Here is a 13,780-nt window from a genome sequence, read left to right on the forward strand (position 1 = left end):
CATTTTAATTTGAGCTTTTCTGGCCTAATAGTCTTTGAGAAGAAGATTTTTAAAGATTCTCTCTATATATTCCTATGTAAAAATTGATCCCCCAATTGTGGCCCCTCCCTACCCCCGGGGATCATGATTTGAACAAACTTGAATCTACACTACCTGATGATGCCTCCACAAAAGTTTAAGTGTTTCAGGTCGGATACTTTTTGAGAAGAAGATTTTTGAAAAATACCAACAAATTTTCAATAATTCTCAATTATCTCCCCTTTAAAGAGGGCGTGGCACTTCATTTGAACAAACTGGAATCCCCTTCACCTAGTGGTGCTTTGTGCCAAATTTGGTTGAAATCTGCCCAGTGGTTCTTGAGAAGAAGATGGAAATGTGAAAAGTTTACAACGACGACGACAACAACGACAACGACGACAACGACAGAAAACGGACAAATTGTGATCAGAAAAGCTCACTTGAGCCTTTGGCTCAGGTGAGCTAAAAATAGTTCTCAATCCACATTAACTCGGAGTTTTCACAGCTTAGCGCTTGAACTCTGAATCTGCATAGAGAGATCGAAATCAGTTGACATCACGGCAAACGTAGAATGGAATTGGCCAATAGATCTTATCTCTGTCGCTAGAAAAGAGAGCTTCATTAATGCAAGGCATCAATATTACACGGAGCAAGCAATGTCTTTCTGAGCAGCTTCGCGTTGTGTAGCATTCCTTACTGAGTACTTGTGCAATAAGATTGTGAGTACACACCTGGGGCTTAGCATTTTTTTTGGTACGTGTTAATTCGAGAAAAAAAATTCTTTATTGAATTTTACAAATTGCAATTGTTTTTTTTTTTTCAGAATCAATTTAATTAATAAGAAATAATCAAACAATTCAAATGATTGCTGATATTTTGTATGTTTGGACATGTTTTCTTCAGATTTCTTACCTTTACCACATCAGCTGTAAAGCGTTACCCTGAAAAATGGCTAAAGTTAAATGTGATCGTTTTTGGACGATTTGAAGAGCATTATATACAGCTAAATACTACAGGATTAACTGTTCGGACATTCAATAATCCGTATTAGGTAAGACTAATAACAATGAATTCATGACTGCTTTGAGGCTTACTGTAGTATCTACAAAAAGGACTATGAAACTAATGCATTTAGATATAAATGATAACAACGGCAAAACCTTTTCAGATTTATGGCTTACAAAACTTTACAAAATCATATTAAGATGTATATTATATATACGAAACATAATTTTTTTTTTTTTAAATTGTGTTTTCTTGATTTCCGAAACGTTTGCTCATTAAGGTTTTCAGTTGCAGGTTATCATAATCTTTAAATTTGATTACTGGTATAGATAGGGTAAATTCTGAAAATTGTTGTATAATTTAGTGAACATTCGTTTTTGTATCTATTAATTGCTAATGACTGACATTTTAATGCAAATCTCCCGTGGGCTTTTTTTTTCGCATTACATCTGAAAAGTGGGACACCTTATCATGATGACTGTTTGAAAAAAATTTTCTAGCTTAAAAATACCCATTCAATTCAATTCAGTTTATTCACTCAAATCATAAAACAGTATAGGCAGTTTGAAATTCAGAGGTACATTTTATAAAACAAGGGCACCGCAAAGCGGAGCATCCCCTCGCGAAATGAAAATATTGTGCTGGGAAATGTATTATTCAGAAATGAACATGTAATTGAAGAGACCATACATGTATATTTAACTTGTTAAAAAACATTTGAAATAAAATATTTCGTTCATTCCTATCCCCATGCACGCTCTGTGTTTATCCATTGGGGATGGGTGCATTTACGTGGTTGTACAATTGCTCCCATTACCTGATTACTAGGGAAAACACACCACAAACGTGTTAAGCATTAGTAATATAGTTTAATAAATTCTCTTTATCCAGTGACATACATAACGCATGTAGACAATTAGTGTAGGCAATTTAAGTTTCATATTGAAAAGAAAACGTAGCTAAGATCTGGCGATTTATAGTCTGCTCTATGAGAAAATTCGAGTTAACATGTCGTATTTTTAACCCCAATATTTTAAAAAGAGTAACATATCTTCATTGATTAACATGAAATGAATTCCCGGGTAATCCCGTTGACGATATTTGTCTAAGTCTCTTCTGAATTATGAACTTGTTCTTCTCTAAGTAATTCGTTAAATATAGCCCGAAATTCAGCTCAGACGGCTGCTTGTTTCGATTAAATTAGGGTCAGTGAACTTAATCTCCTGCTTACTTCAGTTTTTCACTTTGGACATCCTTTCAACTCCCTATTTCTCAAAAATGTTTGCTTCTTACCTTTACAGGGCTTACATCCAACAAAATATCAAGTTGTTGATTTGAAATGTTTACTTTCACGAACCGGAAGTCGTACATAAAATTTCTAAGTGTTGTAATTTTAACGATATCTTAAAGAAGATTAACGGAATTACTTGAAAATAAATAGGATTTGTCCTTCAAACATGCTTATGAAGTGTACGAAATTTGATACAAATGTATGCAAGGGTTTTCTTTAAATTTTGCTAAAAAGGATGAAATGGACACACACACACACACACACACACACACATACATACACACATACGTACATACACACGCACAGCAGCGATGCTATATCCCCCTCGCAACAAGTTGCGCGAGGGGATAATAAATAGATAGGTAGTAAATAAATGGTTAATAGAAATAATTATACAATATATACCATGAATTTTGAAAAAAGTAGAATTATGGAGGACAGACTATTATGTATCCTAATTACCACAATACCAAAGATAAAATTAATTGCAATATCATAGTTATTGAATGATTTTGCACACTAATAAGAATTCTATTATCACTTTCATCAAAAGTGTGCGCGATTTTATCTTGCTTGTCAGTTTGGTAAATGACGAACGTAGAATCCGTGATTCGTGAACAGCAAACTTAGATGACAACAAATAGTTAAAATTCATGCAAAACGGAGGTTTTCAATATAGTTAAGTTGAATGCTTTAAAGATTACACTAAGATAAGATTCTCACTAAAATATGCTGTGTACCATTAAAAAAACCAGATAACAGTTGAAATACTTATTTTTGAAAGGCAGTAAATGTAGGGTAAATAAAATTCAAATGTATAAAAATGTATATAATGAAGATCATCAAGGTCTAGTTAACATTACAAAGGAGTAATTTCAAAATTAAAAAAGTTTTGAATTTGAAGCATTCAATTCTCAAAAGACTGCTTTAATAAATATTCCATCGCCCCCAAAATCGGCTATTTAACTGAAACCCAATCTAGATAGAGTAGGACTCGTCTCATTTAAGTCTTAACTTCGTAGTCGATTAAATGCGATCAAAATTAGAAAATTTGCAATAGCAACCCACGGATTGATGTGGATGTCTTTAAACGAAGACATTCTTATAAGAATTACTTTAATGCACCCCTATTTGTACTGTTAATACTTCGCAACCAGTGTGAACAACAAATCAGTTAAGATAAAAAGTTCAAGTTCAAGTTCTTTATTCCAGGAGACAAATGTCTCATAGGTTATACATATGAACATATACATATTAAATAAACAGTAAGAAAAACAAACTGCACATAATCGATTTGGATAATTCACATGAAGAGTTCGTTGCTTGTTTGCATAATATAAATATTTACCTAAATTACACAGTTCTTTAGTATTAGAGGTAGATAATAACTGTATAACTTTATAGACACTTGGTTTTCAGGAGAAGTATTTCTTAATATACTTATCTCTTAAACAACGAAGTGATGGACAAATAATTAAAAAAACAATCACGTGTTAAGTTATCATACCTCCCTGTTTCAATCTTTAAATCACGTGTTGTTTTTGTTCGTAGTCAATTAAAATTATTAATCTGCAACAAGTGTGAACATCAAAACAACTAAGAAATCAAGTGTTGTTTTTGTTTAACATGTTAAAAAAAAAGAGACAATCGTTAAATAATCTTCTAAGGATTTTAATAATGGTACCAAAATGTTTGATTTACTGGTTTTGTTACAAAGAAAGCAATGTTTTATTTTTTTCATCAGGAGTGCCTGGTTACGCCTATATTACACGTATGTACATTGTCTATTATCGGGTATAGTACCCCAGTACATGTACTACTTTGCAAAAAAATTCAGATTTTTTAAAATTCCAAAAAAGCATGTACCTGGTACAGATTTTGATTTTAAAGAATCTATTTTCTTTAAAGGACAGTACCAATACATCAAACACAAAATAGATATAAGTATACCGGAAGATATGCATTTGATTCGTTCTTTGAATGGAAATTTTTCCAATATTCTTTATTTTTAAATACCACAGGGGAATCATAACATGTGCCTCATTAAACTATGCAAATCGGAGAAGGCTTGAAATGATTTGGTTTGCCGCTTCAATAATATTTCTCATCTTGAATTTGCGTGTCAATACTTCTGCGGTGCGGTTATGTATTTTCTATAATAAGAATAAGGAGTAAGAAGTTTATAGGTGTTTTGCAAGCTCACATTTGACACTGCATTGCAATTAAGTTTTCCTTTTGGGATAGCATCCCGAAATTGAACAAGATTATTGCATCGATTTTGTCGCCTGCCAAACAAAGAACAGTTATTTCAGTCTCATTGTGAGGACAAAAAATATTTTTAACTATTCCCAGAGAGAGAGAGAGAGAGAGAGAGAGAGAGAGAGAGAGAGAGAGAGAGAGAGAGAGCGTGATGGTTTGGAGAGATGGAGCGATGCCGCAAATAGGAAGAAGAGAAACCAAAAATGAAACGAGTGCTCGTCCAAAGCCATATGAAGAAAAAATTATGAGAAAAACCTTATTGCTGGTCACATCATCGAACGTGATCCCGGCACTTGTAGTTCACAATCAAAGGTCAATGCCTCTTTGTAAAGCTGCAGCTAATTTAACGGGGATCTTTCACCTTCATCTTTCATTATGTTATGTTATAATTTTTTTTCTAGCTGAAATAGTATCATTAGTAGGTAATTTAGGATTACAATATACTTATACCATTTAAAAATTAAAAAAAAAAGTTTAAAAGAAGATATTTGTTTCCCATTTTCCAAATAAACATTTATCATTCCTTATCTGATTTCTGAGAGTATCAAAATCTGGTCTCACTTGGTTCAGAGTGAGCAGATGCATTATTCCATCCCATAATTATATAAAAAATTTTAAAAGGATTCACGGCACGTTGACAGAACTATTTGCGCGTAAAGATGACTGAAGAGAAAAAAGGGGGCTTCTTCTTTTCGTGCTTATTGTATTGTAAGAAAATATCGAAAAAAAGTCATACATCTATGAACATTTTTTACAGTTTATGGACAGTAAAGTTATTAATTCATAGAAAAGGGATTGCCGTGGGCTTTCCAGAAGTTTAATTAGATTTGTCGAATGACAATCAATATTTTGCTTTTTCTAACTTTTATATACGCAAAAAAAATGTAAAATAATCCAATATATAAAATGTATAATTATTCCGCTTATCAAATCTGACCTACACTGATTACTTGCAAGTACAACAAGGTCACAAACCTTTCGCAAAAAATCTCTACAGCAGTAATCAACATTTGATACACTCCGCCGTTAAAGTAAAAAAAAAAATCAACATTTAATTCACTCCTTGTCTGATTGTCTGGGGTTGTTTCAACGGTGACAAATAATGTAAAAAATGGCGGATGAACTTCTTCTATCTTTTGTAACATGTCGATTCTGTTAATGATTTTATTTTTATAAATGAGTTCACGGACAAGGAAGAGAGAGGAATCCCGCTATATACAGTCGTGTCATTTATCTTTGTTAGATACTCAGGAGAGAGAGAGAGAGAGAGAGAAAGAGAGAGAGAGAGAGAGATTATTCTGCTATTATACATTAATTAACTCCAAAACAAGAAAGTTGAAACAGTTATTTATAAACTAATATAGATCAGCCATAAAACGGAACGAGATCTTCGTCAAACTTTTTAAATTTTTTTATCAGTTTACTATTCATAAATATCTTATATTACAGAATCTCCACCGTAAACTTTAACCAAATCTTAATCATAACGCTGACTTGCAGATTTCAGACTTAAGTCGAAATTTCATTCAGGCTTACAATTATTTTTTATCCTAATATGACGATAAAATATGACGATTGAACATTGTAATTAACAAATTTATATCAATACACTTTTAAAAAGCATTTTAATTTTGCAGTGCTTTTAATCAAGAGACATTAAGACTGTATACAATTTTTGACTTAAGTCTAAGATTGCTTCATGATCCTGACGCCTGAACTGTGCTAAATGAACCTTATGTGATCTTTGTCATTGTAAGAAAAAATGCTGCGAATGTGAGAAAACAAGATCGAAAGATGTTCTTTGATGTCGAGCAAAAAATGATAGCAAGAGTCTCCAAATAAAAACTTCATCTGACTGAACTGGGTTAAGAAAAATCCATGGTAAAATGTTCATGTACTTGAGAGATATTACCTTTTTCAAAGGCCTCGCTTAATGAATTATAGCAGTTCATTTCTCTAGCTATAATATATAACTGTCATATGATCTGTTGACCTTACATGTTGCGTATACATTATTTTTATTGTATTAAACACTTGTATTGGGAGAGGGCGATCTAAGTTTTTGAACTTGTGTCCAATCCCTGTTGTAATTTTTGTACAATAAAAATATGTTCAAATCAAATCAAATCATTTCTCTAGCTATGGAATAGACCATGTAAAATACATGTATACTCAAAATGTCCGGAAATTAGGAACATAGTGCTAGAGTACTAGTTGTCATTTAAAAAATAAGGATTTTTATAGAAGTAATACGAATTCAAGAAAAAATGCAACATCAAAAGGAAGATCTAGACAATACCCTGCCTTGTATTCAAAGATAACGATGAAAATCCCAAGCAATCCAATTGAAAGTCGAACGGTCGTATGAAAATCAAAGGAATTTTATCGTCAAGTCCAACAATTCTAATATACTTATAATCCGATATCAAAACTATCACGGTAAGCCAAGGAAATTTCATACTGATTGTTAGACCATAATTAATCACCCAATTGTCTACGGACTTTTTCGTTTTCTTTTTCCTGATTACAACAAAGAGCACACGGCGGGTGTGACCGGTCAGCAGAGGATGCTAACTCCTCCTAGGCACCTGATCCTACCTCTATCTAATTGGAGGTCCGTGTTTCTCTGCTTTGAATTTATATTTCGTTTTATGGACTTTTGAGATGGTTCACGGTTTGTTATTGTCATTTTTTCATCATGATGATGACTCTTGAGATGACTGTTTGTGTTCAAAAATTGATTGATAATGTGACGGTCAATAAGGAAATATGACCAAAGCTAATGACGAACCATAATGCAGCATATAGGTATCTGATATACAGACAAATGACAATAGAATTCACTATGGCTTTTTTTTCTTCTTCTACAGATAATGACCCTATCTCTTGAAGAATACAGCAAATGGTATGGGGAATGGCATGGATGTTTGAGCCTGATCGTCTGCTGTTTTGGAATACCAACAAACGTCATCAACATCTCGGTTCTGAGCAGAAAGCACATGCACACACCAATCAACACAATATTGACATGGATAGCCTTTTTCGATATTATAACTATGGCAGCATACTTGCCCTTCGCTATACACTTTTATATCGAGTATTCACCCAACTCCTTGTCCCCAGAGAAAAATAGTTACGGATGGATGAATTTCCTTTTGTTTTACGTTAACTTGTCCACTCTCACCCATACCGTTTCTATCTGGCTCGGGGTCTCCTTGGCCATATTCCGCTACATCCATATACAGTCGCCGGAAACTGGGAATTTGACTTCTATGCGAAGAATAATTCGTTGTCGTATAGTCGTTTTCGTCGTCTTAGTGGGCTCAATTCTTCTTTTGATCCCAAGCTACATGTCGTCAAAGCTTGTCCCATACAAAAGTAACGAGACCAATCTGCAGAACACATACGTTCTGGAAGATCTTCGACTTGGCACGCCGCGGGTAAAAATTAGTGTATTCTCCAGCTTCGTTCTGTACAGTATTGTCGCCAAATTGATACCGTGTTTCTTGATGATCATTTTCGGAGCTTTGTTGCTAAAAACCTTGGACAATCACGGACGTGTGACTCGCAAGAAGCTCTCTAAATTAGGTGTTGTCATGAATCGCCCACATACTTCTCGAACCACCATCATGCTGCTCATAGTCATGGTCCTATTTTTAGTAACAGAACTCCCTCAAGGTATTTTGCTCATATTAAGCCTGACCATTGAAGACTTTTTTGACAGGGTGTACATTCCTCTTGGAGATACAATGGATATTCTTGCCTTAATAAACAACAGCATTAACTTTGTATTATATTGCTCCATGAGTATAGAATTCCGCCGAACTATCTCGAAATGGATTTGTCAGTGTGCTAAAGGAAACCTCTTTATTAATGACAACCAGAATGATTTGGAGATGAAAAATCAGAATTCGATCGAGACAAAGAAAGGCGGAAATGTAAATTCGGCAGGAAACACTACAACTGACGACATGCAGACAGGTCTTCAATTAACCGGAAGTGGGGAATCTTACAGCACGACAGAAATCAACAGCCCTTGCTGCAAGTCAATATCTGACGTCCATATAAATGGCGATATTGTATATAGTCAAGTGTCCACGGAGGCCGAAGAGAGCGAGAAACTTTGCCCTGAAGTAAACGATGACGACGACGTTTCAGACTCCGAGACCGTTCCGTTATCGCCAAGCAGTGCTCCTTCTGGTCCATGCACTGTTTAAACTGTCCGCTGTTCGGAACTTGGAGGGTCGGGATGTTTCAACTGTGAAGTAGTAATTATCAGGGGGAATGGGTCTCAACAATTCTGTATCGATATTGATTATTGTTCGAATATTACCATGCTAGCATTATTTCAAGTCATAAAAAGACGGTTTGTTGCTGATGAAATTACAGCAACTGAAAGGTTAAGACAATTTTGATGATTTAATATGTCGTAAATATTTGTATAATGAGACACACATTGAATTCAAGACGTAACAAACTCAAGGCAAGATTCAACTAAGATAGCTATGTATTTAGGTTAATAATGGGGAAGCAAATTTGACATGCAAACCAATCTTAAATACTAAAATACTATTATAAAGGGTGGTGAAAAGAGGGCAAGACTAATAGGCACGCGACCGTTGTGATGAAAAATTTACAGCCATGACTGTTTTACAGCTCAAAATAAACAGTTTCTTCCTGTTTTGATTATGGTTTACTACCATTACTAGAATCTTAGCATTGGTTGCAAATATTTTGCAATCTTTCTTTGTTTATTTCCTCAAAAATTTCGTCCATTTTGTATTTTCAACTGAGAAATACATGCACCATGTTTTGTTGATTAATAACAGAGTAATACATCTCTTATAATGAAAAAGTACAGCATACAGAACACTTGTTAATTTAATATTTTGTTATTTGTTTATCGATATAGACAGTTTATTTCTAATAATATAATTCTGACATGACACAACAAAGATAAGAACAGTGAAAATCGACTGTATGTACATGAAATTAAGTATACAATGTAGTACCTAATGTTTGTGTTTTGTGTATTCAATTGTTAATTTAATTGTTATCATTTTCATTACAAATGATTGTAAAGGTAAGACATATAAATTCAAAACCGAAAGTAAAATACATCGCAAAAAAGTTAAAATTAATGTAAATATAAAAACAATTGAAGCATACAGTCGAAATAAATACATGTACATATTGTATATATCGACAAAAAGATGATCTTTTCTTTAAAACTCTGGTTATGTTTTGTAAATTACTTGTTGTATATGTATTTGAACCCTGTTTCTGGATCTGTTATGTTTTATCTAGAGCAGTTGAATGTTTTGTGAAATACTTGATACCCTGTTATGATATGTTATTTTTCATAAATACATATGAAAACTTTTAAAGTTATTAAATAAATCTGTGGTCTGTTGCATTTTTATCATTTTTAACAATACCAAATAGTTAATTTTAGGCTAGCTGCAGAACAGCATCAATAGAGCTACGCCACGCGATAGAAATACCCTGCAATTTTCGGTGCCAAAACGTGAAATCCCGTACACTGTAATGTAAATTTCGACTGAAGACTGATTGTCCACTTTTACCTGTAAACAAATCACATTGCTTCACGAGATGGTGATGATGGTGTTAAAGATTATTCTAGAGCAAACTTAATCGCAACTGTAGTAAAGTATTCAAAGATTTTGTTTGGTTTTGGTTTTGGTACTTTGGTTGTTTTAAGAACTTGATTGATTGATCCAAAACTAGCGCACATTTTTTTTTTCGTCTTGTATAAGATCTTTCATGTGTGAGGATCTCCGTAACTCCTCAAGTCAAAGTGTATTTTTTGAAAAAACAAAGTCACCTCCAAATGAAAATAATAGAATATTCCGTATTAATTTCAAGTTTTCAATAGTTCTGCGTTAAAATTCGAAGTCGTTTTGCGCTTGTCGTAATTTAAGCCCGAAAAATGGCGATAAGAACTGTCCACAGCTAAACGGACTATCAACCTTAAAATTTATCATAGAACAACGGTTCAACAGCCGATGTCAAGCTTGCATTATAAGACACAAAAATGAACTAGTTGCTGGATACTCTTAACCAATTTTTATTCGCTGCGACTTTATTTCACGATTAATGGCCGATAAACTGGTTCGTGACGACTAATGTTCGCGACCAAGCCTTATCCAGACCTATATTGTTTTAAAAACTATAGACAAAGGATTGATTCGCGGCAAGAAATATTCGCGACGACATGTCTCTTGCTAACCTCGCGAAAATTTCTCACACGCGAATAAAAGTTGGTTTACAGTAATTAGTTTAATTTTAATACGTGTTCAGATCATCAAACGAAAAATGAAAACGCGCTAAGTTGTACAGAATCGACTTGTATTTGCTGAACTTTTAGGGGCACTTTGACCGAATTTTTTTCAATTTAAATTACTTTGGCTTTTTTTTCATTCTCATAGACTTAGAGTCATCGAACTCAAAGAATTTTCGTGATAATTAGATATTTTCATGGACTAGTAGACAATCAAACATTAATTTTTCTCTCTACATAGAATCTTTGTAGGGACGATTTCAGTGTTAGCGTATTAAACAGTATTCCCCCCGTTTCCGATGCCAATAACATGTTTCTCTTGCAGACTCTGTGAATAACGTAGGATCAATTAGATGAAGAATCAGCACGGTCGCTGGATGTGATTGACCACATAGAGGAGAAAATCACTGTAATTATGTGCACATAAATATCACTATCAGAAAACTGTCGATGTTTGGGCCATTGTTGTAACTTACACTTAGCCTCATTATTTTTTTTTATTTGTTCTTCTTCTTTTTTGTATACGATACAAAAAAAAAATCCGAGTGTGTTCGATAAAATTCGTCAAAATGTAAATTGGCAAGATCAACGTACACAATAAACGATGCAAGTGACATTATGTGAATGACGTTATTGGGGGATTTTATTTACCCCTTGGGACTTCCCATGGTTGGATAAATCTGAACTGTCGAATGAAAGTGATAAAATGATATGTCAAGCGAAGACCTACTACCCTGGCTGGTTTCAGCGAAACAATTTTTACTCTTGTGATAATCCATCTAAAAAAAAAGTTATTATATTATTTTGACGGTCGAGAGACAAGTGAAAATTTCCAATACTTTTCAAATCAAATAGCAAACAGTTTTTAAAGCTTTATAGAATAAAAATAACATTCGTTAACGTCGCAGATTCATTTTCCTTGCACTCCAATTTCAAACTTCGTATCGGTGGGAGGATAAAAGATAAATGGGTGTATCAACTTCTACTCGGGGATTACATCAATATATCAACGTATGGTTTTCTGATAAAATCCAGAGGGCCAATGCTGAAACTGATGGATCCTATGTCCAGTGCTATAAAATTGATAAAGCATTTGGTACATGAAAAACGTTATGTTTGATTAATATCTAAGAAGGTATATTTAATTGGACATGTGAAATATGTCCAATCTTTTCTTTATAGAAACCCAGTGACAAATTTACAGATTGCCTTTTCCTACCTCAGTGATGAATGGTTATAAGTTAAAAAAAGGGGGGGGGGGGGTGATTGTCTGGAGGAAAGGGGGGGGGGTAGTCAATGAGTAAATAAATAATTGACACAACAAACATAGAGATACGGACATGCATATTACATATACAATCAGATAATTAAATTATTTCAAATGTAATATTATTGTTTTGAATGTGCTCATTACATCATTGTCTTATTTTTATGAGCTGAACAGAGACGGACAAATACTGCTAGGAGGTATATTGACAGAGAACTTTCCGACCAAAATAAAGTTTTTGATATTGATGTACCTAAACCTGGGGAGGATTGAAAATGCATGAATAGGTCTGAATTTAATAGGTTTTGTGAAGAAAAATCTTTACAGCTCTCGAAGCATAAAAATTTGTCGACTTATCATACAGTTTGTCAGTTTTCTTTGATTATTCAAGCCACAGCATAAATGAAAATTATTCAACGGCGTTTTCACAGACAAATTTTCTCCGTTAATGTCAGCAAAAGCATGAATTAATATTAACGTATTAACGTTATAAATTAATATTAACGTTTTCTCTTCAAACTTGTAACAGAAAACTTAAGTTTTATTTGTTAGTGTTTTGAAAATGCATGAATTATGTCTAAATTTGATAGGCTTCGTGAAAAAATCTTTACTGCTCCTTAAGCATAATATAACATTGATAAAACTGTCGATTTATCACCATACGGTTTGTCAACTTCTTCAAGCTATAGTATAAATGAAAAATATTTAACAGTGTTTTCACTTGTCAAACTTCCTCCATTAGTGTGAGCAAAAACATAATTGTAATATTAGCGTATGATATTTTCTATTAAAAACTTGTAACAGATAACTTATTACTGTAGGTAAGATTCATTTATCAAAGTTTTGTACTTTGCATAGTGACACTTCAAACGTCCAAAAACACGAAACTCGATGTGATCCAAAATTGCCACCAAATGAGTGAATCTCAATGAAGGTCACTGCTCATCCACACTGGACATATCATCCTGTATCGAGTGACCTTCCAAATGTAAATTATCACTATTATTTATCTTTTGCATCAAATATTAAGGTGACTATATGTTGTAGTTTAATCAGCATTCAGTACACAACAGATATTATAATACTTTCATGTTAAATACTGAAATCTGATTGGTTTAGACGCAGTTGATAATCCGTTCTATTACCCTCAGCGTTAGCAACACACTTAGCAACGGGTAACACAACGAATTGTTACATGCGCGTAAATTATGCGCGTACAGTTCGCCGTAGAATTCACTTCATTTCTAAATAAGAACAGAAAAATTTTCTTTAAAATTATGACATTCAGTATAATAAAATAATTAGTGCCTGTTTGGGAGGGTAACTTTTGAAATTGACAAACCAAGTCGTCGGTTGACAATGGCTTTCTCGGGGTGTCAATTTCAACAGTTACCCTCCCAAACAGGCACTATTTATATAGTGTTGAATTCTGGAAACTCATCACTCACACTTAGTGGTTCATCATGGCTAATGGTTTGCTTGCTGTTGCTTTCTTACCCCCCAAATTCGGCGGTTTACATCTTGAATTCAACGATTATCAATACATGATATCATATTTCAAAAACATTTATTCATTTAATTCTTAAAGGCGGTAAGTTAAAACAAAAGCACTACATGTACAAAGTTTTCGCAATAATCT

At 33.6% G+C, this 13,780-nt stretch overlaps 1 protein-coding gene across 2 annotated transcripts; it reads left to right on the top strand.

Moving 5' to 3' along the window:
- The first annotated feature begins 633 nt into the window (after positions 1-633).
- LOC128188910 (G-protein coupled receptor dmsr-1-like) lies at positions 634-9,983 on the top strand. Of its 2 annotated transcripts, none has more exons than XM_052860231.1 (3): positions 634-737; positions 922-1,069; positions 7,444-9,983. In XM_052860231.1, the coding sequence occupies exon 3, from the start codon at positions 7,447-7,449 to the stop codon at positions 8,788-8,790; it is 1,344 nt and encodes a 447-aa protein (XP_052716191.1). In that variant the 5' UTR covers positions 634-737; positions 922-1,069; positions 7,444-7,446; the 3' UTR covers positions 8,791-9,983. The 2 variants fall into 2 exon arrangements, with proteins under 2 accessions (XP_052716191.1, XP_052716190.1); XM_052860230.1 differs by having other exon boundaries at positions 652-771.
- Positions 9,984-13,780: the final 3,797 nt, after the last annotated feature.

This window comes from Crassostrea angulata, chromosome 6 (assembly GCF_025612915.1).
Source record: "Crassostrea angulata isolate pt1a10 chromosome 6, ASM2561291v2, whole genome shotgun sequence".
NCBI classification, from domain to species: Eukaryota; Metazoa; Mollusca; class Bivalvia; order Ostreida; family Ostreidae; genus Magallana; species Magallana angulata.